The sequence below is a fragment of the Podarcis gaigeae genome, assembly GCF_964106915.1.
Source record: "Podarcis gaigeae genome assembly, chromosome: 2".
Classification (NCBI taxonomy): domain Eukaryota; kingdom Metazoa; phylum Chordata; class Lepidosauria; order Squamata; family Lacertidae; genus Podarcis; species Podarcis gaigeae.
In genome coordinates, this window is record NC_139679.1 from 89,060,931 (window position 1) to 89,088,761 (window position 27,831).

General features: G+C 42.9%; 1 protein-coding gene across 1 annotated transcript in view; it reads right to left on the bottom strand.

The window, feature by feature from the left end:
• Window positions 1-23,385, bottom strand: part of GRIP2 (glutamate receptor interacting protein 2) — a 390,988-nt gene extending 367,603 nt beyond the window's left edge. The window contains exon 1 of the mRNA XM_083723314.1: window positions 23,216-23,385. Within this exon, the coding sequence (XP_083579440.1) occupies window positions 23,216-23,270 (55 nt within the window). The 5' untranslated portion in view covers window positions 23,271-23,385. The remainder of the gene's footprint in view (window positions 1-23,215) is intronic.
• Between the last annotated feature and the right edge of the window lie 4,446 nt (window positions 23,386-27,831).

Consider the following 27,831-nt stretch of genomic DNA (forward strand, 5'->3'; position numbering starts at 1 on the left):
TCCACTTTTCTAGTCTTAGGTGCCAGTCCTCTAGTTGTCCAGATTTGGTCGATTCGTGTCCATGTCAGATGAGCTTCAGAAAAGAAAGTCCCTTCTTTCCCTAGAGGGTTCTTAACCCTCCAAATGTCAACTAAGTCCATATTGTCTGTCATTTCAAAAAAAGTTTTAGGTAGTCTGCCGTCTTTCGATATGTTGGCACTTTGTGACATATCCATATTTACAGACACAACCCCATTCATATCACCCAGCATAATGATGTTACTATAGTCCAAATAATCCAGCATAGTCTCATGCAGCTTCCTGAAAAATTCCGACTTTCCCTCATTTGGAGCATATATTCCTAATATCAAAATTTTTTCTCCTTGTGTCTGTATTTCAATCGCCAAAATTCGGCCATATTCATCTTTGAATAAAAATTTTGGTGACAGGCTCTCCTTTGCGTAAATCACCACTCCTCTCTTCTTAACTTTGTCCGAAGAAATAAATTCTTGGCCTAGTCTTTTGTTAATTAACACTTTTCTATGGAGCCTTGTCACATGTGTTTCCTGTAGGCAGATAACGTCCAATTGTTCCTTTTTCAAAATGTGAAAGACTTTTCTTCTTTTTTCTGGGGAATTTCCGCCATTTATGTTCCAACTAAGAAGCTGCAGAGACATCCTGAATCAATTGACGGGTTCTACAATGGGGTATCTAAGCTTCCGCCTGATCCCGGGGGAGGTAATGCCGGTCCTGATCCTGGTGGTATAACTCTTGGAGATGGTCCCGGTGGTGGTGGAGGCCAAGAAGCTGCAGCTCCTTTTTGCAGGTCCTCCTCGTGGTCGTGTAGGAACTTCTGCTGGTCTTCAGGTGATTTAATCTTTATTTTCCTTCCTTTGTAAGTAAATGAAAGTCCTTGTGGAAACTCCCACCTGTAAGGAATTCCGTTGTGTCTCAACAATTTGGTCAAATCTATATAGGTAGTCCGAAGTTCCAAGAGATATTTGGGTATATCTCTGTAAATTTCGGCCCTTTTGCCTTCTATCTCCAAAGTTTTCTTAAAATGTAGGCCTAATATCTTATCCCTTTCTTCTCTTGATCTCAGAGCAACCAAACAGTCTCTGGGCTTGTCTTTCTTTACTGATTTTCCCAGTCTAAAGGCTGTCACAATTTTAAAGTCCTTTTCTTCCTCAATTCCCCAGAATTTGGAGAACAAAAGTGTCAAAAATCCCTCTAAATTATTTTGCTCCAGTTCCGGGATAGCCCTTATCCTGAGATTACTGTCTTTACTTTTCAATTCAACCAATGCCAGGTAGGCTTGTTGTTCCCCTACCTGCCTTCTCAGAGGTCTTACCTCTCCTTTAATTTCATCAACCTTTAAATTCGCCTGTTCTGCTTTTTGGTTGGCTTCCACAGCTAATTTGTAGTTTTCTGCCGTAGCTCCTTGCAATTTCTCAATTGCCTGGGTGTGCTGCGAAACCTGTTCAGTTAATTTGCCAATAGAGGATGTAGCTTGGTCAATCTTTGATGTTTGATTGTCCACTTTTTGGTTTAAAACTGCCAATTGTTCCAAAATTTGTTTTAAAACTGTTTCAGATCCTCCAGTTGCCATATCTTCTGCAGCAGGCTGCACTAGTTCCACCTCCTGTGCTGTCAGCACAGTTGGGACAGATGATCTGCGGTGATGAGTTAAAGTTGTTTGCAAAAGTTGCCCAGATTTTTTCTCTTTTTCTTTATCTTTAGCTTTAGCTGCTCTTGTTCTCCCTGTGCCGCTCATTCCACACCTGCCTCTGTTCAAGGTCAAATGGTCTTTTGTCCCATGGGAAAAACAAGTCCCAAATATAAACAAAAAGAACCACAAAAAGTTTCAATAAAGCTCAATTCCCATGCCACTATATTTCCACAGTCCTATAGGGGGAGTATTTCAAAGTTTCAAAAAAGAAAGGAACTATTTTCCGCCATTGAAGTTCCTCAATTCCCCATTTTGAGTTTTGTAATTCCCAAACACAAAAGGAAGGTTTCCAGAACTTCTAATCTCTTAAAATCCAGCCGTAAAGTATCGATACAGGTCCATGCAACAATGTTTAATGTTAGTATCTCAGTCTATGCAACAATTTCAATCTCTGCAACAATGTCGTAAGTTTGACAGCAGTTTGACAGTTCTTTTTCTATGCACTGGCAGACCGGTGACGGGGTTATCTCTTTCAACTCCGTTTAGCCCAGAAATTGGAGGATAGTTCCAAGGAGTAAAAGTCTATACAACACACAGTTCTTTCCTTTTTATCTTCAAAATGCAGAGTCTCTCAATGCACCCTTTCTTCCACTTTTACAGTCCCTTTTTAAATACTTCAGCTCGTTTCCGAGCCCTTGCTTTGATCTAATTAGCAGAGTCGGGAGGCGGACTTCCTGTTACTCGCCTCCCGTTTTCAGCCGAATTTCTTCAATTTAAGTTAGAAAATTTAGATCCCTTACTCACGGGTATGTTGCTCCAATTCCGATAATTTCAAGAAGAAAGGTCAGCGCTCATCGGCAGCAGCAGCGCGGCTTTGCTTCCACGAAAAGAGCGATGAACTCACAGCGCCGCTCCCCCTTTCACGTTCCGGAGCCTCTTACGAGGCTCCTTCCCCGCTTCTGGGGGGGCTCCAGGCGCCCGTCGAGTCCCACGGCCGCAGGCTCGCTCTGCCTGCGGTTTTTCTTAATGGGTCTCCGCTTTGCCGCAGCGGACGACCCTTTTTCGCGGAGCCCCTCTTCACAGCGCAAAGAGGACCGCCATTGCTGTTTCACGCCGCCTCCGGAAGTCCCAGGGGTCCCTTTACCTTTAACAACTCTTAGCACCCTTGACAAACCAGAGTTCCCAGTATTATTGGGGAGAAAACCATAACTACTTAAAATTGTGTTTTAGATGTTTGGTGTTAATGCAGCTAGAAAGAAATATGCATGTTTAGAATCTCAAACGAAGGAGATGATTGACTGAAGATGCAGAAAATCTATGGGGGAGATTTTTCAAAAGCAACGAATAGTGTGAAAGTGACAGACTCTCATGTTTGGATTTGTTTTGCCTCTGAAAAAATTACCCATTCCAAAGTATTCTGAGGCATCCAACATCCAGGCCTGAATATTTTCCCTGGAGCAAACCAAACAAAGAATGTGCACTATATTTGGGGAAGTTTTTCTCCCTCTCTCTAGAAATCACATCCAATGAAACTGAATGTTGGATGATTCAAGAAATGAGAAAGGACAGTCAAAGGCAGGTCTTTCAGGACCCTGGACAGAGCCCCATGAACAGAAGACATTTTCAGATAAGAGTTCAGATTCTCAGTTGAGCCCTTCTGTTTCTGGGCCTGGTCCCCTTCAGCCGTTGCCCCTTGGCACACACACCCCCCAATCTGAAATTCAGTTCTCTCTCTCTCTCTCTCTCTCTCTCTCTCTCTCTCTCGCTGTGTGTGTGTGTTATAATGAAAATGTGTGAGCATTTTAGTGTGAATTTCTTCTCAAACACACATATACATTTTTGCAAGGAATTTCCCCTCATATAATGCATTTTTATATGTTATTTTCACTGATCTAAGCATTTTAAAATGTCCCCCTAGTATATGCATTTTTGCATATTTTGTACATGCATTTTGTTTCGTTGAAGAACCCACTGCAAAATTCCAAGAATTGTGTACTTTGAATGATAGTCGTGCTTTGGTCCACATACTGGCTCTGCTGTGGGCAGCAAAGCTCTTGGGCCAGACCTGAAAGGCCACCAGGTTTAAGAAGGACAGAGAAAGGAGAGAAAGGGATGCTGTTTCACCTGGAGAAGCAAACATGCTTTCAGCAGCCCTCTTCTGCAGAAGAGGATTCTACTGCAATGTGCATGCGACTGGCCACAGCTGCTCTCTCAGCAATGATGCTGATGGCAGTTAGCATCTGACATGGCAGATGGGATGGCTAAACAAAACACACCAAAGCCACAAAACAAAACCAACCCAACTTCCTTCCCTGTTCAAGGCTCAATTCCTCTTTCCCTTTAATTATTTAAAAACCACTAAAAGCCTATCATTCACTGATGTTTTGTTAACGTCTGCCTTTCAACCCTGCAGCACACGGTCTCTGGCAAATGCCACACACTCAATAAAGAAGTGAAGCAATTGGCTGCCCATGTAAAACAATCAGGGCAAGGAAAGCATCTGGAGTTTGTAGCCACCAGGGAAGACCGAAGAGGCGCAAACACAAGAAGCCAACAAGAGAATGGCCATTTGTTGGCTGTCAAGATCTGTAGCAGAAGTGAGGGAGAGACTCTCTGGTTACATTCCGATTTCTGCATTGTAAATTATTTGGCATCCCCTTCTGCTCTTGGCTCTCCACAATTTCCTCCATAAATCTGGGGATGTTCAAAAATGACATGCAATCAGCAGCATGTAGGCCAGTTAAAAAACCAAACTATTAACAGACTGTCAGAAACTGTCTTTATAAATGCTGACTATTTCTGGCAGGAGTTAATGGAGAGAAAAAACAAATGAAATAAAATTGGATCATCATTGTGCCACTCCAACCCCCCCCCCCCCAACACAAATAACATTAGCAATACAGGTTGCGTGTACACGAAGCAAGTTGGCAAGCAAGCAGTTCATTGCAGTAGCAAAGTGTGTTTCACAAAATTTCAGGAGGGTGCTTAAGGTGTGGGACTAGGACCTGGGAGGCCACAATTCAAATCTTCACACAGCCATGAAGCTCACTGGGTGACCAGGAACCAGTCACAATCTTTCAACCTAAACTTCCTCGCAGGGTTGCTGTAATGATAAAATAACAAGGAGAAGAACCCTTTATGCCACCCTGAAATATCCGAAGGAAAGATGGAATATAACTCTAATAATAAATAATTGTATTGCTATTAAAATTATAACTAAAAACTAATGTAATAACTTTAATATGATTTTTAATATTTATTTAGCATGAAGCTCACCTAAGGCTCATTTTGATCATGTATAATGACAGAGCATACAGAAAACTTAATCGCTGATCATAACATTGTGATGGCCGGGTTCTTTGAAAAATTAATCTCAAGACAGTCCTCTGCACAATAGTTTTTGAATGATGTGAAAGTCAGTAAGCATGAATGGAAAGGAGACTCATACTCATCTCACAATAAGAAATCACACCAAGGCTTATGGTTTGTGGCTGCATGGTACCATGGTCTTTGTGGGCCATGTAGTAAACAAGAAGCAGCAGAAGATCCCACACAATAAGAGATGGCAACTGCAAGAGTGTCACAAATGCTTCAAATCACTCTGAACAGAAGAATTAAACCAACTCCAAGAAGATGAAGTGAACCCTTCTTGATAATGAATACATTGGCACAGATGCAAATGCAGTCGCGGATCAATCTGGGGCATACTTCGGAGTGCTGTGTCTTTGAGAGTTTTCCCCCTATTTTTCACCCTTCTGGGAACTTTGGAGCTCATGCAAGCAACCTGCAGTTCCCAGCCTCCAAAGCACCAATGCAAGATGCTGCTTCAGCACTGCAATGATATGTGATGTCCGCATTCAGACAAGAGCTTGAGGCTCAAGAGTCTACAACACAAGTATTTGACAGAACCATAATCTTGCTACCTTTGCTAAAAGCAGGCTGAAACAAGGCTTATATATATTTTTTTTCCAACAAAGAAAAGTTGAAAAACCTTTAAAAAATTAATTTAAAAATCTTCATTTTCCAGCCACTGCTACTTATTTCTGCATTACAAGGCTGAAATGACGGTTGTCTTTCATCCTGATTCAGTGGGGAAAGCTTTCACAATTATTCATTTCTATTTGTTGGGGCAAATATTAGCTCTTGGTTATGCTTCCTTCTAGGTCCTGATTTTAATAAATGCTACTCAAAAGGAAACAAACACTCAGGCCTCGAGGTTGTTTCTTACAACCGTTCTAAAAATTGTGTTGGAAGGAAACATGGATTGACTTTTTCAGGGAATTTGCATGCACAAGCCTAGTACTGAATGATTCAGTGTATATAATGTATATTAATCGAACTCAATAAAATTTTAAAATGCAAAAAAAAAAAAAGAATGATTCAGTGTGCCCAGTTTTTGACACACCAAAGCATGGACCCATGCAGCTTTCAAAGATGATCCAAACACAGAGATATGAACGATACTTGTTTTTCCTTAAATGAGCTTTTGTTGGGGGGCTAAGCAAATTATCCACACAGCACTTTGAGAGCATGAACGAGTAAAGCAGACTTAGTTTCTGCCAGTTATCAATTCTCACACATTTTGATAAGCATTTAGGATGGAATATACGTAAACTAAGAAGATATCCTGAGTTTGAGTTGGTTGCAAATCATTTTGCTGCAGAAAGATCTCATGAACCCCTTTATGAAGAGGTTTCATAAGGAAAACAGAAACAGTAAGAAAGGCTGATTGAACCCCAGGGCTCCACTGGATTGCTATGCGTGGAGAGAACTCTGCTGTATTTCACAGAATAACAAATGGGATCTGCAACAAAATGTTGCATTGTTGAATGTTCCTGTTCCAACCAACCAGCCATGCTCTCTTCATAGAAGCTAAAGACTACCCTTGAACCAGCCAGGCAGCTCCTTTATGGAGGTAGAGTCTGCTATGCTCCTTGTCAACCTACATAGGACTTCTAATGTCTCTAGCTCCCTGTACAGACAGAATGTCTTTAGCTGCTATAATAGAGTCCCCTGGAGCTGTTCAAGGTCCTGAATGCTCTCTGATTTGACTTTGCTTGCATCTCTTAAGCACTGACATAAATGGGCACCAGCGTTCACTTCACAACTTCTACTAACTTACACTAAATGGAATGTGGTCATATTGCTCTCCAGCTTTGCAGCTGCATAAATATATGATGCTCTGCAATTCAAAGAACTGATCAGCAATATGAAAACCAAGAAACTGGGCTAAAATACAATGTCTAAATGTATCTCTCAAGTTTTGATTCTCCAAAAGATCTGCATGCTGTCAGATGGATTTGTAGCTGGTTGACAGACAGAACCCAAAGAGTGCTCATTAATGGTTCCACATCATCCTGAAAAAACATGACAAGTGGTGTGCCACAGGCTTCTGTCCTGGGCCCATTGTTGCTCAATATCTTTATAAATGACTTGGATGAATAAATTGAGGGGATGTTTATCAAATTTGCAGATGACACCAAACTGGGAGGGGTAGCTCATGCTGCAGAAGACAGAATCGGGGTTCCAGATGACCTTAACAGATTGGAGAGCTGGGCCCAAACTAACAAAATGAAATTATACAGGGACTGTTTAAAAATGGAACAGACTCCCACAAGAGGTGATGATGGACTCTCCTTCCTTGGAGCTTTTTAAGCAGAGGCTGGATGGCCATCTGTCATTTATGTTTTGGCTGAGATTGTATTGTAGGGGGCTGGACTAGATGACCCTCAGGGTCTCTTCCAGCTCGAACATTCTATGGTTCTATTAACAATATGACTCCTGCCAGTGTGAGAGATATGTGAGAGAAATTGTTTTGCAAGCCTTTGGAAGGCAGTGTGTGTCTTCACAATATCACCTTTGCCCTCTGCTAGCCAGAAGGCAGCTATTCACTTGGCAAGGTCAGCAACATCTCTCACTTAATGCATCGACTTAATCGCTGCCTGATCCAAGGGGGGGGGGTCCTTTGAACTTCGCAGGGTGCACTGTGGCCCCCTTCTGCTTACATCCCATGCGGTCAGAATGCAGAGTACCTGGAGCTAAATGTGTCAGAGCAGAGTGTGTTTGACTGAATGAATTCCCCAGTGGAAGGCAATGTTTTAAACACTGTCATTGGAATCAGTGGATTTTGCTTGAGCTGAAGACAGCTCTGGCTACAGATCCAAAGCTGGTAATTACAGGCTGCCAAAAACATCTAATGTTAATGAAAGAAAAAGTCAAGCAAAATGGGAATCATCATAAAACCTACAATTTTGAGGATGTGGCATTTATCCTATTTCAGCACCGTCACCTTCAGAAGAAGGAGGAAATATAGGAGACTGGAGGGGAGAGGAATGGTGCTGAGGGAGGGAAGGATATGACTCTTGAATTCTAAAAAGAAAGTTTCATTGCTCTTCCTTCTCATAAAATGTGTCCAGAAAAGCATTAAAAAAAATTGAACAAAAAATACACGCTTTTTTCTTTATTTCTTTTTACTGTAGCTTGTAATTCAATGAAATCAATCACTATTGAGGAAGAAACTCATCACTCTCTATAAGGATTAGAGCATTAGTGCAAAATGCAGCCCTTCGGAGTATTTTGCATCATAACCCTTGGGCAAGACTGTAACAAATTCTCATCTCTCACATAGAAGCATAAATCTGGAGTAGCATTTCTCCCTTCAGTTATTTCTGCTGCCTTACCTGAGAGACTGCTATAATACTGGCTATTTTGGAAATGACTTTGGGGCTACTTCACACGGGAGTCTGTGAATAATGCAGGTGCAGGTCATACGCTGCAGGAAGTCTCAGTGTGAATGTAGCAGCCTGAAGGACCACCTTCTGCAGCCAGTCATCCAGGTAGGATCAGAACCAATGCAAAGCAACGCTGCCCACCATCAAGCTGGATAAGCACTCCAGAAGAGCAGCATGGACAATGGCACCGGCAGCCACTGAAACACCTGGGAAGACACACTCCTCCTGTCTCTCTTCCAAAAATGCCATCATACAGGAAATCGAGGCAGTTCTGTGCCAAACCTAAGCCTAAACACCAACAAAAGAGCCTGGGCGTGGCTCACAACCACATGCTCAAGAACTTTGCCCATGAAGGGAACATTAGCAACTGACCATTACTTAGATTTTCCAGCTCTGTGAAGTGTGCCTTAAGGAGTGGCCTTACCAATCCCTCCTTTAGGCAGGCAGGCAGGCAGGCAGGCAGGCAGGCAGGCAGGCAGTGAACACCACCACTCCTGGCCCAGCTGTGTGTAACATTAAACAACAGCAACCCTGTATTTCCAAACAAAAGGTGCTTTGCCAGCTACTGTATACTGGATGCCCCAAGGTAATGAGTACCAAAGGTAAAACACTGAATAACTGCTGCTATTAATCAGTAAATTCCTTAACTGCAGGAAGGCTGAAGAAAGGAGAGATAAATTCTTTGCACTGTGCCTTCACCATGGAAGGTGTTGGAGAGTTGCCCATATCTGAGCTATTGTTTTCGGGGGATGGGGTGGGATCTGAGGACCTATGTCAAGCTGTGGTGGCAAAGGATGAAGATGAGAGCTAATTGACAATTTACAAATTAACACATCGCCAGGGCCAGATGGCATTCACCCAAGAGTTTTTTAAAGTTCTCGGATGTGAAAGAGCTAAACTTTAAAAAAAACAAAGGAAAAATACTCATACTAGAAGCCAGGAAGCCAGATAATGACCTTTTTTAAAGAGAGAGAGAGAAAGAATGCATGCATGCCAAGGAGAATCTGGGATATTACACAACTGCCAACCTAATGTCTGTCCAAAGTAATTTCAAAGACAGCGTTATTAAAGGTAAAGTTGTTAAGTGCATAGAAGAACAAGCCATGCTGATGATAAACCAGCATGGCTTATGCCAAGAGAAATATGCAAGCCTATAAATAGGTCTGTCTAGAAGACATCAGAGCAATCTTTCCCAACATCTGGTACCACAATGTTGTTTGACTGCTGCTCCCATCAACCCTGACCACTGGCCATGCTGGCTGAAGATGACAGGGGCTGAAATCAGACAAAATCTGGGTATGCAAGTTTGGGAAAGACTGCTTTATAGATTTGGACATCCAAAAAAAACTTGTGAAAACACTCCCCAGCAAAGCAAGCTTGATAAGACAGGGCTGTCTGCTTTCCCACCTCTATTGTATCACTAGCTATTTTCAGACGACATAATGAAATAGCAGGCATAAAGATGAAAGACTCTCAATGGAAAATAAGCCTTTATGTGGATGACAATATTCTTTATTTAACTAATCCAGTCAGTTCCAGAAAAGCTCTTTAACGATGCATAAAGATCTACAGAAAAAATTCAGGCTATACATTGAACTGGAACAAAATAGAAGCGATGGCTTTTAATTAGAAAAGGGACAATTTAGCTCAAGATAGCATGTGTGACTTACAAAATATCCCTCAGAGTCCTTCTAGATTAGACCATTTCACAGAGGAGAAGTTTATCAGCGGCTATTATCCATGAGAGTGAAATAAACCTCCATACTCAGTGGCAGTGTATCTCTGAATATAGGGTGCTTGGGGCATACAACAGAGAAGAGTTTTGGCATTCATGCCCTGCTTCATGGGGCTGACCATATGGCCACAACTGGAAATGCAGATGGGCCCTTGGTCTGATCCAGAACATGAATTTCAATTAGATTTTAATGAAAGCTGTGCTTTGGGAAATCGCTTGCCATCAATGAGCATGACCTACATTTAGATTTCTTCCCTCTGAAATCAATAGGACCTGAGGGTGCTTAGCTTTGACTATGACTGTCCAAAGTAGATCTTGGCCAAGCACCTCTTTGAGGAAGTCAGGCTCCACAATGAGTTTCCTTCTGGGAAGTCTTGAAACCGACTTCACCAACAGTTCAGCCCCCACTTTGAGAAATTCTGACAAAATTGTTATCTATGTGTTATGTAATCAAGATAAACTGTTGCCTTCATTAAATGTCCTCTGAGTATGCCACTATGTTGAGATATGGTGCAATTTATTTTAATCAGTTAATTAATTGATTGGTTGGTTAAAAGCAAGCCAGGTCATTATTGGCTAACCGTAAAGTAGTACTTTATAACATCCACTTGAGACTTCAGGGTAATGGATAAAAGGATCTCATTAAAGTTCATGAATAAACTAGCAATCTAATCAACCAAACCAAATTTCAAGGATTTAAGTTAGCATTTGGCCCTAGTGGTTAAATGTGACTGCCATAGCTCAGATCTAAGTTTTCCACAATAGCTGATGCATGAGAATGCCTTTAATGGGAACGTGGCTTATTAACATCCTTGATTTGATCCTGCAAATATTTACTCATCTGTTTAACTACAATGCCGCATATCCCTTTTAAAATATATTGCCACATTTTTAATAGTTTCAATTTCTACAGGCTGATTTACATTTTGCGTCTATTACTCATGTGCATTGCACTTTCCTGAGCTACACACATCTATGGGCAAACATAATGTGTGATGTATGGCCCAGGTAATGATATATGAGAGGTGTCATCTCACAAACTGGTCATTCCCACCCAACTTTCCTGTGTGTGCAACTGGCACATTAGGATCCACCCACTTCCATTTTTTTCAACCATCACATTCATTGCTATTCCATTTCTTGCCATCCACCCCAGTAGGCTCAGCTTGACGAAAAATATTATGGGTGTTAATTTTTTTCCATCCCCACCCAGAATCACTCCTCTCTCCTCTACCACTTAACCTAGAGAATTAAAGAGCAGTTTGCCTCTTCTTTTTTGAACAATCGTGGTTACAGGATTGTGCAAAGTCCGTCTTAAGCCTCTTCCCAACTTTTTTTCAAGCCTCTCCAGGAGTCCCCTGCAGTATTGGGGAGGTTTGTTTTTTTTTTTAATAAAATTTTTATTAGGGGTTTTTACATAATAAAGTACAAAGATAAACAACCTTTCTTTTATCTCAACAGAGTTTCATAACTTCTTTGGACTTCCTCACATCTCCCGCTGCCATTTTCATCATCATAGATTTTTTCCATGCAATTTATCATCTAATTTGCAAATTTTATAACCACTTATTTAAATATAATCCTCTGTAAATTAATTTCTCTTAATCTCACTTTACATCCCATTCCGATCCGTTTTTGTGGTGGCCAATTATTTATGATCAAACATCCTACTTAACTTTCCACCAAATCACAATATTTTTGTAAATAAGTCTTAAATTTCCTCCAATCTTCTTCAACCCTCTCTTCTCCCAGGTCTCGAATTCTGCCAGTCATTTCAGCCAGTTGCATATAGTCCATCAGCTGCATCTGCCATTCTTCCAGAGTGGGTAGATCTTGAGTTTTCCACTTCTTGGCGATGAGTATCCTTGCTGCTGCTGTTGCGTACAAAAAGAATGTTCGGTCCTTCTTTAGCACCATCTGGCCGACAATGCCCAGGAGGAAGGCCTCTGGTTTCTTAAGGAAGGTATACTTAAATACCTTTTTCAGCTCATTATATATCATTTCCCAGAAGACCTTCACCCTGGGACAAGTCCACCAGAGGTGAAAGAATGTTCCTTCATTTTCCTTACATTTCCAACATTTATTGTCTGGCACATGGCATATTTTGGCAAGTTTAACTGGGGTCATGTACCACCTATATATCATTTTCATTACATTTTCCTTCAGAGCATTACATGCCGTGAAGTTCATCCCCGTGGTCCACAACCTTTCCCAATCCTCAAACATAATATTATGCCCAATATCCTGTGCCCACTTTATCATGGCTGACTTAACCATTTCATCTTGTGTATTCCATTTCAACAGCAAGTTATACATTCTTGAGAGTACTTTAGTCTTAGGTTCTAACAATTCTGTTTCCAACTTCGATTTCTCCACCTGGAATCCTAACTTTTTATCCTTTTTAAAAATTTCTTGAATCTGAGCGTAATGTAACCAGTCTCGCACTTTGTCTTTCATTTTTTCCAAACTCTGCAATTTCCAATTATTGCCCTCTTTCTCTATTATTTCCCAATATTTCGGCCATTTGGCCTCCATATTGGGTCTTTTTCGGGCCTTAGCCTCCAAAGGTGATAGCCATCTTGGAGTTTTATTTTCCAATAGGTCTTTGTATTTTGTCCAGACATTAAACACTGCTTTCCTGACAATATGGTTCTTAAAGGCCTTATTGATCTTAACTTTGTCATACCATAAGTATGCATGCCAACCAAATGCATTGTTAAAACCTTCTAAATCTAACACATCAGTGTCCTCTAGAAGTAGCCAGTCTTTTAGCCAGCAGAAAGCTGCGGCTTCATAGTACAACCTTAAGTCTGGCAGGGCAAAGCCCCCTCTTTCTTTCGCATCAGTTAATATCTTAAACTTAATTCTGGGCTTTTTGCCCTGCCAGACAAATTTAGAGATATCTCTCTGCCACTTCCTGAAGCACTCCGTCTTATCCACAATTTGCAATGTTTGAAATAAAAACAACATCTTAGGCAATACATTCATCTTAATAGCAGCAATTCGGCCTAACAAAGAAAGCTTCAATTTTGACCAACTGTCCAAGTCTCTCTTAATTTCAGACCAACATTTTTCATAATTATCCTTAAATAGACTCAGATTTTTTGCTGTTATGTTTACCCCTAGGTACTTTACTTTTTTAACCACAGTTAGTTCTGTTTCTCTCTGAAACCGTTCTGACTCTGCATCTGTCAAGTTTTTTCCCAACACCTTAGTTTTCTGTTTGTTTAGTTTAAAGCCCGCTACCCGACCAAAATCCTGAATCAATTGTAACACTCTTTTTGTGCTAGATTCTGGCTCTTGCAATGTCAAAACAAGGTCATCTGCAAAAGCTTTAAGTTTATATTGTTTCGCTCCGATCTGAATCCCTTGCACCAACCGGTCCCCTCTAATCAAGTTCAAGAGCACCTCCAGGACAGAAATAAACAGCAAGGGGGAAATCGGGCAGCCTTGTCGTGTCCCTTTTTCAATCTTAAACTCTTCTGTAACCACATTGTTGACTATCAGTTTTGCCTTTTGTTCTGAGTAAATCGCGTCAATCCCATTTTCAAAACCCCGCCCCACTCCCATTTCTTTTAAATTCCCCTTCATAAATTTCCAAGAAATGTTATCAAAGGCCTTCTCCGCATCTATAAAAATTAGAACTGCTTTAGTGTTAATATTTGTTTGCAAAAGTTCCAAAATGTCAATAATGTTCCTTGTATTAGCAAACAAATATCTTCCTGGGAGAAAGCCTGCCTGGTCTTTATGAATTATCTCATTTAAAACCCTTTTGAGTCTTCCTGCCAAAACGTCAGCAAATATTTTGTAATCCACATTTAAAAGGGAAATGGGACGGTAGTTCTTAAGTTGTGTCTTTTCAGTTTCTGATTTTGGTATCAATGTGATGAAAGCTTCCTTCCACGATTCAGGCGCCTTCTTCCCCTCCATAATTTCATTGCTGACCTCCATCAGTGGTTGAATCAAATAGTCACTTAATATCTTATAGTACTTGGAGGTCAAGCCATCTGGCCCTGGAGACTTGCCCAACTTCATATTCTGAATGGCCTGTTCTATCTCTAATCGTGTTATTTTACTATTCAGGAGTGATCTATTTTCTTGTGATAATTTTTTAAGTCCATTTTTCTCCAAAAATTTTGCAATCTCTTCCTCATTTTGTGGCCCTTGAGTGTATAATTTCTTAAAATATTTCTGGAAACATTTTCTAATTTCCACCGGGTTCTGAATATTCCTTCCTTCTATTTCCAAATTTGTTACTATGTTCAGCTTTTGTCTCTTCTTCAACTGCCAAGCCAGCAGTTTCCCACATTTATTAGCCGATTCAAATGTTTTTTGTTTCATTGATTTAATCTTCCATTCTATTTCCTGATTTATCAGTTTGGAATATTGTGCCTGATGAAGTTTAATTTCTCTCAAGATCGGCTGTGACTTCGGGTTTACTCTTAGTTTCTTCTCTAACTCTTTAATTTTCCCCAAAATCTTATCCTTTTTCTCATTTTGTAGTCTTTTCTTTATGGCGTTCTGTTGTATCAAGAACCCTCTCATCACAGCTTTGCTTGCGTCCCAGATTGTTCTTTTTTCCACAGCAGTGTTCAAATTTATCTCAAAATAGTCCTTTATTGTTTTTTTGGCCTTCTTAATAATCTCCTGATCTCTAAACAAGTTGTCATTCATCTTCCATCTAAAGGAGCCGGTTGGTAATAATGTCATGTCCATTTTCAACGCGTTATGATCGGAGCAGGTCTTTGGGCAGATTTCCACTTTCTTCACCTTAGGAGCCAGACCTCTAGAAATCCATATTTGGTCGATTCTTGTCCAGGTCAGTTGGGCTTCAGAGAAAAATGTTCCTTCTTTCCCCAAGGGGTTCTTTGTCCTCCATATATCAATCCAGTCCATGTTGTCTGTCATTTCAAAAAAGGTCTTTGGTAGTCTGCCATCTTTAGTAACCTTTTGGCTTTGTGACCTATCCATGTTCGTTGAAACGATCCCATTCATATCTCCCATCATGATGATGTTATCATAGTCCAGATAATCCAGCATAATCTCATGCAACTTCTTGTAGAATTCTGATTTCCCTTCATTTGGAGCGTAAATTCCTAATATCAAAATTTTCTCTCCTTGGTGCTGTATTTCAATTGCCAAAATTCTTCCATGTTCATCTTTAAATAGAAATTTTGGTGAGAGGCTCTCCTTTGCATATATCACCACTCCTCTCTTTTTAACTGAGTCCGAAGATATAAATTCTTGGCCTAACCTTTTATTTACCAATATTTTTCTGTGGAGCCTAGTCACATGTGTTTCTTGTAAACAAATAATGTCTAGTTGCTCCTTTTTTAATATGTGAAAGATTTTCTTCCTTTTTTCCGGGCTGTTGCAGCCATTTATATTCCAGCTTAAAAGTTGCAGAGACATCCTGGATGGATCTGTTTAGTTTCCTTGGGATGGTATTTTGTTCTGTGAGTCTTCAGAGTTCTGAGGTGCAGGCACCTGTGGTGGTTCAGGCCCTGAGGGTAGTTCAAGTCCTTTATGAAGGTCCTCTCCGTAGGCAGTCAAAAACTTATCTCTATCTTCCAAAGTTCTAATTTTAATCTTCTTCCCTCTAAAGGTAAAAGATAATCCTTGGGGAAAGTCCCACCTAAAAATGATTGAGTTGCTTCTCAGCAGTTTTACTAAGTCCAAATATTCAGATCTAAGATCCAACAGCTGTTTAGGAATGTCCTTAAAAATCTCAATTCTTTTGTCCGAAATGTTCAGGGAGCTTCCGTAGTGCAGGCCCAAAATCTTGTCCCTTTCCTCCTTTGATCTCAACGTAATCAAACAGTCTCTGGGCTTTTCTCTCTTTGTGAGTCTTCCAAGTCTGAAGGCTGACACAATTTTAAAGTCTTCCTCCTCTAGACCCCAGAACTTGGAGAATTCTTTGGTCAGAAACTCAGCTAAATTACCTTCTTCCACTTCTGGTATCGATCTTATCCTTAAATTAATCTCCCTGTTCCGAAGTTCCAACATGGAGGTTTGTGGGGAGGTTTGTGGGGGAGCGGGGAAAGCTCCATGGAGATGCTTTCCTTTTCCCACTGCATCTCCCCATGCTATATCCAGGCACAATGCTTTTCTTCCATCTCAGGAGATTTGTGGAGGAGCTTGGGGGCGAAAACGGTGAGAAGAACACCAGGACTCAAATGATTCCTCTCCTGCCTCTCCGCAAAACAGTCCCTGGGTGCTTTATGCTGAAGCTGGCTTTGAGTAGGAAAAGATTAGGAGAGAGGAATTATCCCAATTTGCAGAAAGACTGACACACACATGCCTATCTCCATCCAGAGCATTAAGCAGCCCAAAACATTTGTTTCTATTATTGCAAGTTTTCCACAAATCTTCTTGTTAGGAGTGTGGCAATAGAGGCTACCCACTGAAATGCCATAACACATCAAACCACCCAAGGAGCTTCTACATTGGGAATGACAGGCTGCAGGTGTATTACGGGCGATTTTTATTTAGCTGGTTTACTGCAGAGAGGGAAAATCCCGATTTTATAAAGAAAAAGTACAGACTGGCATTTTGATAAAGACAAGGCCATGTGGACTCTGAGGAAAACCTCCAAGTATGAGCAGCACCAAGTGCACAATGAACTGAAATGTGAAAGCATCCTTTTTATTATTTAACAACATTTATACACCTCTGTAAAAGCGGTTTACAAAAAAAAGGGTCAACGTCAACAGAAAATGCCCACTTTGTTTTCCTGCAAGTGCATGCACCAGGAAAAAGCCAGGACTTTGAATATGAACAACAAATACATGTTAGACATTGGCTCTACATTTTTAGAGAGAGGAATTAGCAGGAAAGCAGCTCAGTTCAGTGAACCAAAGATACAGGGTTATATACAATGCTGTGTGAGTGACATTCCATCTGCACAATGGAATCTCCCCTTCCTCTCTGCTTCTTGCATGCCCCCCCCCCCATCTGCTCTGGTGAGTCCCCAACCCTCTGGAGCAGATTTTGAAGGTGCATGGGGAAAGAGGGGGTAGAATGGGAGGGGCAGGAGGGGAAGTCTGTGGTGCAAGCAGAATTTAAACTTTGGGTACAATACAGCCCATGGGTTGTTTTTTTGCTCATGCACTTTCATCTACCTTTGCTGCAGCAGCTTCAACACAAGCATCTTATCAAATGCCTTTTGAAAAAGTATTGCATTTTTAAAAAGTGAAATCTATACCAGCATTAAGTCATTGTTCTTATTTCACAAACAACACAGTAAACAAGTAGTAAGGGGGAAATAATTGAAATTATGCCCACAAGTAAGTGTGTAATTAAAGAAATGATGTCTGTAATCAAATTTCAAAAAAAAAACCTGAACCGCAGATGAAAAGCAGTTCAATATTAGAACCATACATGGGATATAAGTGAGAACCTTTTCAAAAAAACAATCAATCATCAACTTAATTTCTATTTAAATACTGCCCCTCTCCCAGTTTGATTGCTTAAGGTAGGCCATGCATCACACAGTGAAAAGCTGGGTTATTGGTATAGCTTATTAAAGACCTAGCCACACTCTTTCATCTTACAAATCAAAACAATATCAGGGATTCACTTGCTCAGACCTACCAATAGGAACCTCTGCCCACAACCTTAACAGTCAGCCTAATGACACAGCCAATAAAATTCCATTGTACACTCCTACAGCTGTTTCCTAGGTAACCACCACAGAACCATATAAACTGGATAGACACAGCGGAAAGAAAGGAACAATGCAGCAGCAACCTAATCCTACAATATCTCTGCTTTTAAAGAACAGCTTTCACTTGGTACAATTCCACCGCCCGCCCACCCCCCTTCCCAAGCTGATTCATGCAGAGAAAGTTATTCACAAAGTTGAGGGATCTGTGCTCCCCCTAACGCTTCTATTTGTTCAGCATCATCACAGGAGGAGTTAGGGAAGGGCTGTGTGCCATTGCCGAATATCACACAGTATCTCTGAGGTGAAGTGAATGCAGAGAAGTCCTCTCATGTGATTGCAGTGGCTGAGAGAACCTGGAAGAAGCCCAATTCACTGGCAGGCAGGCAGGCAGGCAGGCATGAGGAAATTGGATGGGAGCTGCCCTGAGGCTATGCTGCTCAGCAGAAACTGTTGGCTGGTTGACATGAAATCTTTTGCCCTGACAGGCTGACACCTGGATGATTTTCCTGCAGATGACTATACATGAAAACATGACATCAAAATGTTTCATGCGTGCCACTTGTTGAGAGCTACCACGAAGCTGCCTTATACCAAGACAGACCCTGGGTCCATCTAGCTCATGACTGTTGACTCTGGCTGGCAGCAAATCCCCAAGGTTTCAGGCAGAAATCACTCCTCATCCTACTTGGAGATGCCAGAGACTGAACCTGGAACCATCAGCATAAGGCTTAACCCCTGAACTACACCCCTTCCTCCAGTCCACTGCTCCAGTCCGAAATGCTTCACTGTGCATTTCGATTATGCCTTGTAAGGCTATCCTAGCCCTCCCCAAAGTGGTTTAGATAGGGAATAACAGGAAACACAGCATGGGCTTGGGGGTACAGAGAAGAAGCAGTGTTACTACTTAACCATTGACTGAATGTTCATGGTTCATAACCCTCGTTGTGCCTCACAAAAATGGCCTTGTAAATGTATGTGAATGCTTTAGCTTTTTCTATAACAAAGTGAGCACCAAATTGGGCACCCTTTCCAAAAATCACAGTTTATTTATCAAAGGAATTTGGTGTGTTAAATTAATAGGAAATTCCACCACTCTATCATCCCATAGATATGGAATGCTATGTATGAACTTACCCCATGATGATCTACAAGCACTTAGTCTACAACCCCAGCACCCCCACCCATCACTGACGTAAAAGCAACTTAACCTGTAAAAACATAAACACAAATACATTATACTATAAATGAAATGGGGGGGGGACAATTAAATTTATATGAAACATTAATGTTTTTATAATTCAAAACAGTCCCTCCCAAGAATGGTGGAAAGATTTAGCAGCACACTCAGTCCATAAATTGCCTGGGGGAAATGTAAGGTTTTACTAGATGCCCAAGAACCACCTTATGGAGTCAGACATGCAATCAGGAGTGGAATCACTGCAATGCAGTACCCCCAATACAGATAGCAGCTCCAGAAGGATACCATGGTTGATGGTATCAAAAGCCAATGAAAGATCAAGGAGGATCAAAAGGATCACACGCACCCCCAGGTCTCTCCCACCACAGGGCAACCAAAGCAGCTTCTGTGCCAAAATCAGGCCTGAATCCAAAATGAAATGGATCTAGAAAATCTGTCTCTTCCAAGAGTATCTGGATCTGCCTGGCAACCACGCTCTCAAGGATCTTTCCCAGAAAGGGGCAGCATCTTTGTGATGTGCCAAAATGAAAAGTGACTATATACTAAATGTTATTGATCACAAGACTCTCCAGTAACCAAGATGGTGTGCTTCCTAAGTAGACTGAGGTTTCCAAAACACTTACTTCAGAAACTAGAAACTGGTTCATATAATATAACATAACATATAAAATAATATAACATACACCACTAATGCTGCAACCCTAAACACAATTACTAGGTGAGAAGGGTGCACTAAATACAGCAAGAATTACTTCTTAGCAAAGACACTTAGGTTAGGCTGCAAGGCTGCAATCCTATTTACCTGGGAGTAAGTATCACTGAACTAAGTGGGACTTCCTTTTGAGTAAGTATGCACAGTATTGTGATGTATTGATGACTTTGCATCTGCAAAATTGGTGTTTTCCCTGTTTTCACTAGGGTGACATCTTCAAGCATCCCACCAGAAATTGGCACATTTAACTCCTTTAAACACATGCCACTGACACACAAATGCTCTGCAGACAGAAATAAGCCCAGCAAGCCGCCTTCACTTATAGCATAATGCACACTTTCTCTTCACCAAAAAGTTTTTGGGGTTTGTTTTTTTTAGTCTAATGGCTTCAAGTCATGGATACCTGAACTAGGAATGTCATCTTTTTCCTCCATCACACAGTGACAACAGGCAGAGACAGGTAGCATACTCAGCAGCAAAGAAAATTGGAAACAGTCATTAAGAAGACTGTATTTAGAGCTGGGCTTTCAAAAGAAATATCTGAACAAAGCTATGTTGCAAGTTTGTGATGCCATTATATCAGGACAAGACACAGAAAGTTTTTTTCTGAAGCCTAGCTGAACAATGTACTCTCAGTGCAATACTGATGGGCTATCTCTTGTTTTCCCAGTGGAAAGGCACTGTCTCAGTCTGTAATATAAAAACATTATTGCTTAGTGCTTTTTTGTGAAGAAGAAAGAAGGATGTAATTTCAAAAGATGAGAGGGAATCCCTTCTCCTGAGATTCAGCACATAATTCATATTGTCTTCTAACTTTAGGTAATCATTATGGAGGCCCCAAATCTAGGACTATCTTATGCAAGAAATTCTTCCAATTTTCATACACAGCTAAAGCATTGGAAATGACCATATAATTGGTTAGGCTTATTTCTCTGGAGAGCACTCTTTGGAAATGACAAAGTTATCAGGAGAAATAAAAAGAACAGTGTAGAAACTGCCTTGTTTTTGCCATTCTGTAATTCATTTAATTCTGGTTGCATGACAGTAGCCACTATAGAACCACAAGATCAAAATTTCAATATCAGGAAGCAGTGCAAGAGCTTGTTCTATCAAGTATAACAATGCAATGTTCCCAATATGCCGATCACGTCCTCTGAGCCTGCAAAGTTCTAGAATCAATGGACAGCAAGTCAAAATAAGCAACATCTGCCAGCACTTTACCAGATGCCAGATAATCTGCTCCCCTACTCCTCCAATTCAATTTCCTAACAGCTAAAGAAAAGGTCTACAGCCCATTTTAGATCCTTTAATAATTGTGTCATTATTTATTTGGCTTCTAGGCACATCCTGTGCAAACTGGAGTAGCAAGCACAATACATGGCCAACCGATAGCCCAACTACTTACTGTTCATCGATGGACAAAGAGATTAAATTAAAAGGAAGCTGCTTTGCTGGGAAAGTCATGGAGGAAAACCTTAAACAAAAACACAAGCAAAGACCACTAATGCCACACTTGAGTTCAGGAAATGGCTCAAAACTGCCAATGTCTGTATACAACTTGAAGTCACTGGACTTGCTGCCCAACTCACAGTGGAAGATGGCATATAGGTTGCATCTTGGTGAGAGAAACAAGTTGAACATAGCTAAAATACCAATTTGAAATAGGATGCTTCCAAACAAAAGCATTTCAGCAGCATCTCTCTCTCTCTCTCTCAAAAGTATTCAATTCCTGTGTTTAAAATGCAGTGAAGAAGCTGTGGCACCCACTGACACCATCATCTGAGGCCCTTCTTTGTATGCCTCCTCGAGGGGTCCACAGGGTGGCAACATGAGAACGGGCCTTTTCTGCGGTGGCTCCCCATTTGTGGCATGCTCTCCCCAGTGAGGCTCACCTTGCACCTTCATTACATATCTTTAGGCACCAGGCAAAAGCACCTCGGCCTCTGGCTGATTAACATTCTATGGCCTTATAAATGTGTTTGTGGGGGGGGGGGGTTAGTGAATCATAGAATTGTAGAGTTGGAAGGGACACTGAGGATCATCTAGTCCAACCCCCTGCAATGCAGGAATATGCAGATGTCCCATATGGGGATCAAACCTGCAACCTTGGTGTTATCAGCATCACGCTCTAACCAACTGAGCTAGCTAGGTTGTTTGTTTTTATTAGTTTGTTTTAGTTTCATTATTTATTTTGTGTCCTCATTTTGTATTTTTATGTTGTGAACTGTCTGTGATCTTCAGATGGAAGGCTGGTATACAAATTTAATAACTAATCATAATGTGTGGCTCAGACATAGGCAGTAACCCAGAGGCTTATGGGGTGGAAACCCACAGGAAAAATGGGACTTCCTGAAACCATTGGTTTATTTACTTATACAAACCTTATCTAATGCATACAGTGTGGAGAGCAGAAAGTTATTTGCCTAATATGTTGCTAGTTTGAAAGGGTGCAAATGGTTGACTAGCCACAATTCTTAATCCCTCTTAGGAGTTACCATGTTTTCAGTGGCAAAGTTGGCACATAAAAGGATGCATGTCGGAGGAACTCTCAAGTCACATCAAGCATGAGGCAAAGGCAGATAAACTCTCCATCAGACAAACACACATACGAATGATGAAATCCATGTCTATCAGTTGAGACTTTGCTACTTAAGTAAATAAAGGGGGGGCTGGTGATTTCAAGGAGTGCAGTTTTTCAGCCTCTCAAGCACATGAAGCGAAACCAGCAAACGTGCAAGATTTCCCATATCCTTCATGTTCCGCCACCTGGTGGGACATTTCCTCAAACTTTTATGAGCTCCGGGTGCAGCACTCATTTACTGTCCCTCCCTTGTAGATCTTGCAAACATCTTCATCCTCTACCTCTGAGATCTAACAGGAGAGCAGGAAATCTAACAGGACCAGCATAAAATCACACACATGAACCTTAGTCTACATCCCCCCGCCCAAAAAGACCCCTGTCAGCTGAAACATCAACAATGAAGCTTTTAGCTTTTTCTCGGTCCTTGCCTCTATTCCTCCACAAACTACACCTCTCCACATATGCCCCCCACATTTTCTGACAAGAGGGTAAAACCATATCAGGCACTTCAACAATTCTGCTCGCCTAATCCTCTTCCCATCACCGACCAAGAAAGAGCAATACAAAGCTCACGATGCTGCCGAATGTGTTGCAAAGAGGATTCCCTCCACCTCCTCCCCGCCCCCCGCCCCCAGTTTAGAAAGGTGACTTCCATTCCTGATACATAAATCATTTGGAAAGCGCGTTGTACTTTATTTAAAATCATTATGCACACAATAAATGCACAACAATAATAACATAAAGAGCTTCAGCAGGGGGCCTCAGAAGACGGCTTGCATTTCCAAGCATGCCCCCCACCAGGGACAAGAGAAACAGACTTTAAAAAAAACCCAATGCGAAGGCAGCTCCCGGGCGCTTTCCCAAGCCAACGGCAGGCGCATGCCCTCCGGCGGCAGCGTTTGCCCCGGAGGGGCTCCTGCAACCAGCCAGCCAGCGAGCCTTACCGTCATCCTGCATCCTCTGCAGACACAGAGTCAGGTTCTTCCTCCAGCCCGGCATCCCGGCACAGGGTCAACCTGCTCGCGCTTGTGCACAAGTCCCGAAGGTGTTGGCGGCGGCGGCAGGCTTCCCCTCCTGGGTAGAATAAGGCTAAGCGGAGAGTTCCCCACGCCACCCCAGCCCAGCACAGCACGCCGAAAGTGTTGTGGCTCGGAGAGAGGCGAGCGCGGGCAGCGAGCCGCTGGGGGAGCCAGGCTGCCTGCTCGGCCACGCTAGGCATTGATTCGCGCCGCGTGCTCCATCTGGGTTCGGGGCCGGCAGGAAGGAGGGGAGCGGGCGGGGAATCGGCCGAGAAGGCGAGTGCGCGGAAGGGCCCCGCGTATAGATCGAGATACAGAAGGTGCGCGGGACTAGCGGCGCCGCGAAACCTTTTCTGCCTGCCCTGGAGTGACTGAGGTACGTCCACGGCAGCCGCAGCTCTTAATGTGTGGGGACCGTACTATGTGACAAGAGAAGCCAGGGGGGGAGGAGGAGGAGGGAAAGGAGGGGAGTCCAATCTTTCGACGTCCGGGAGGATCCCGCCGCGGGCTTCCGGGCTTCGGCGAGCGCCTGGCCGGCCCAGGTCTCTAGCGCGCGCCTTTCCTTCTTTCCGGGCGCTCGCGTCTCATTCCCTGCAGGCGCCGCCGACCGAGGGGGTGCAGGCCGCCGGCTCAGGCTTCAGCCGCGCGCTCCGGCTCTGCTCGCGCTCGGCCGGCATCTTTTCTCGGCGCAGGTGAGCGGGAGGAGAAGGGCTCCTCCGGCGACAGCGAGAAGCAGCTGGTTCGCTCGCCGCCGCCTTCCCGCGCTTTCGACCTTTTCCGCCTCAGCCGCCGCTCCTCGCACGTGGTGGGAGTCTCTCCGGCGACCCCCGCGGTCCAGAAGGAGGAAGGGAAAGTAGCTGAGGCGAGAGGCGACGCTTGCCCGTCTCGCTAGGCAGCACATGGGAGGCGGGGTGGTGGGGCAGCCACGCGCACTCCTTGCCTCCCAGCTCTGGGCGCCTCACCCGAGCAAGGCTGTCGGAAAGGAGGCCGGCGCGCCCCCCCCCCCCCCGGCTTGGGTTGAGGGTATGTAGGGTACGCTTCTGCAACGGAGAAGGAAGAGGCACGCGGGGGAACGGCGCTAGCTAACACGTCGAAGGGGAGCGCTTGTTAATGGCTGGGCGGCTGCCTGCGCCTCCACTTCCACCCCCTGAGGAGGTGCGAGCGACGCCGTGTCCTCGAAGGGGGCGGAAGGCCGACTCTTCCACAGCCCACACAAGCGAGCTGCGCGAAGCTCGAGACGCGTCTGGCGCGCGCGCACACACCTCACTTTCCCCGCCAACCGCCCCCTGCACACTTCCACTTTCTTTCCCCTTTTCAAACTTATTTAAACCATGCTCTCTTACAATGGCATTGGCGCCCCCCTAAGAGGTGCCGGAACTGAGTTCTGGTGAGTTCTGGTTGAGCTGAAAAGAGCCCTGGTTAGAGGTACAGTCATACCTCTTGTTGCTTTGCTTCAGGTTGCACGTTTTCAGGTTCCGTCCAGCAGCAACCCAGAAGTACCAGAAAGGGTTACTTCCAGGTTTCACCACTCGCGCAGACACGCAAAATGATGTCATCCACATGTGCAGAAGTGGCGAATTGCAACCCACAGATGTGGGTTCCATTCTGCTCATGTTGCGAACGGGGCTCCAGAACGGAACCCGTTCGCAACCAGAAGTACCACTGTACTACAAAGACAACAAAAGAAATTTAGCAGAATGTAGCAGTCCCTACAAAAATAAAGAAATTGTCCAGTAGCATGTTAGAGACCAACTAAGTTTGTTCTGGGTATAAGCTTTCGTGTGCATGCACACTTCTTCAGATACCTGAAGAATGCACACAAAAGCTTATACAGTGGTACCTCGCAAGACAAAATTAATTCATTCTGCGAGTTTTTTCGTCTTGCGATTTTTTCGTCTTGCCAAGCACAGAATTTGGAAAAGCTTCAAAAATCACCAAAGTCTTCAAAAACCTCAAAAAAGGCTACCACACTGCGTGCTATGAGTTGCCCCTCGAAGTGAATGCACGGCTTTAAGAAAAAGGAAAGAAACTTGCAAGACAAAGGAAAGAAACTTGCAAGACGTTTTCATCTTGCAAAGCAAGCCCATAGGGAAATTTGTCTTGCGAAGCAACTAAAAAAACGAAAAACTCTTTCATCTTGCGAGTTTTTCGTCTTATTAGGCATTTGTCTTGCAAGGTACCACTGTACCCAGAACAAATTTAGTTGGTCTCTAAGGTGCTACTGGACAATTTTTTAATTTTTTAAATATATTTTGGCTGCGTCAGACCAACACGGCTACCTACCTGGATCTAATCCCTACAAAAATTACTGTAACTTTAAAAGTTATGGCAGTTGGCCCACATCAGCAGCCAGCAAATGCCTCAGTCAATAGGTGTGTTTGGTGTCTCAAATTTCAGTGGCACCCTCTGCGACACAAAAATTCAGCACCCCCTGCCTCTCACCTTCCATTCTGTATCATAGCTGCGGTGGCCCTGCCCCCCAAGACTCTGTGCCCAGTGCAGCTGTACTGGTTGTGCCTCCTAAATCCACATCTGTTGCATTGCCGCCAGTGCACATGCCTTATTGCTGAAGGAAGGTTATTTGAAAGAGAGCATGAGGGGATAGAAAAGGTGTGTGGTCTGTGCTCTTGGTGATGCTACTTTAAGTGGCGGTAAGAATGACCAAGTTACCAGCATAAATGGATGGACCACGTACTTTTGCCAAAGAGGGATACAAACTTGAGGAGGCGCAGAACTCCTGTTCAGGGAAGGCTACATATATGGCAATATTGATTTGCAAGGTAGATGTGTGATTCAGAGTCATAGAGTTCACTTTCAGGTGATGTATTTATTAAGCATTCCCCCTGACTTGTTTCCACAGTTTTTCCAAGGCTGCTACTCTGTATCATACACAGAGGCGTAGGAAGGTCAGGTGGTATCCAGTGCGGAAAATTTTTTGTCACACCCCCCCCCACACACACACATTGGTATTTTTTCATATTTTTTTTGGCCTGCAAAAATTGTTTTTCCTTATTTCATATTTTCTTACAAAGGAATGTGGATTCTGGGCCTCTGATAACAAGTAGGCTATTATGGACAGATACTTAAATCTACAGGATTGATTATGTTTTGGCTTGCGTTATTTTATTTATAGTTATTGTTTGTTTATTTAATAAAAAATATTTTTAAAAACCTGCAAACTGGTTTACCAAAACAAAAAACAAAAAAACACCACAGTAGTAAAATCAAGAAAAATCGGCTGTTGCAGGGGGCGGGGCAAAGGCAAGGCAAGGCCTAATCTACTCGGCCTAGACTCATTTTCTTCACATAGGCTGACTTTCCAGGACCCGGGAAGCCCAGGAGAGTGTAAGGTAGTAGGGTGGTTCATAATTTTTTTTTTTAATGCCTGCTCCTAAACTAGGGGCTATATAGCTATATCTGAAATTTCATGCATATCAGTTAATATCTTGACCCTGCTCCACTGAATTGAAATTTCAGCCTTCACAACATAGGAAAACGGCCAAGTAAACAGCTATTTTGTGGAGGAGGGTCAAGATATTAACTGATATGCATGAAATTTCATATATAGCTATATAATCCCTAGTGCAGTAAGAGAAGACCTTTGGAGCAGGCATTTTTTTAAAAAAAGTTTTTTATGAACTGCCCGAGGTAAAGGTAAAGGGACCCTTGACCATTAGGTCCAGTCGTGACCGACTCTGGGGTGGGGTTGCCGCGCTCATCTCACTTTATTGGCCGAGGGAGCCGGCGTACAGCTTCCGGGTCATGTGGCCAGCATGACTAAGCCGCTTCTGGCGAACCAGAGCAGCGCACGGAAATGCCATTTACCTTCCTGCTGGAGCGGTACCTCTTTATCTACTTGCACTTTGATGTGCTTTCGAACTGCTAGGTGGGCAGGAGCAGGGACCGAGCAAAGGGAGCTCATCCCGTCGCGGGGATTCGAACCGCCAACCTTCTGATCAGCAAGTCCTAGGCTCTGTGGTTTAACCCACAGTGCCACACACGTCACATGAACCACCCTAGTAGGGCAGTAATTGTTCCTTGATAATTTGTCACCCCCTCTATGATGGCACCTGGGCCGGACCACCACCCCTCCCCCTTTTCCTACACCCCTGATCATACAGATTTGTTTGTTATTCCTTCTACGGCCAAGGGAGCAAGGGGGGGTGATGTCCATCTTCCTCATGGGCACATCTTACTCAATGGAAGAAAGTATAAAGTGGTCCCATGGGGGCAAAAATAAAATAAAATCCTAATGTCACTTATACATAGATGGGGGTTTGAACTGGAGGTGAGACCAGGAAGGAGATGTAGGAGTTGTAGTGAATAGCTCAATGAAGATGTCAAGCCAGTGTGAAAAAGGCAAATTTTGTGCTTGGGATAATTAGGAAAGGGACTGGTGGGGGGGCTGCCAATATCATTATACAAATCTATGCTTCCACCACACTTGGAATACTCTGTACAGTTCTGATTGCCTCACCTCAAAGATTACAGTAGAGTTGGAAAAGGTGCAGAAAAGAAACCAAAATGATCAAGTGGGTGGA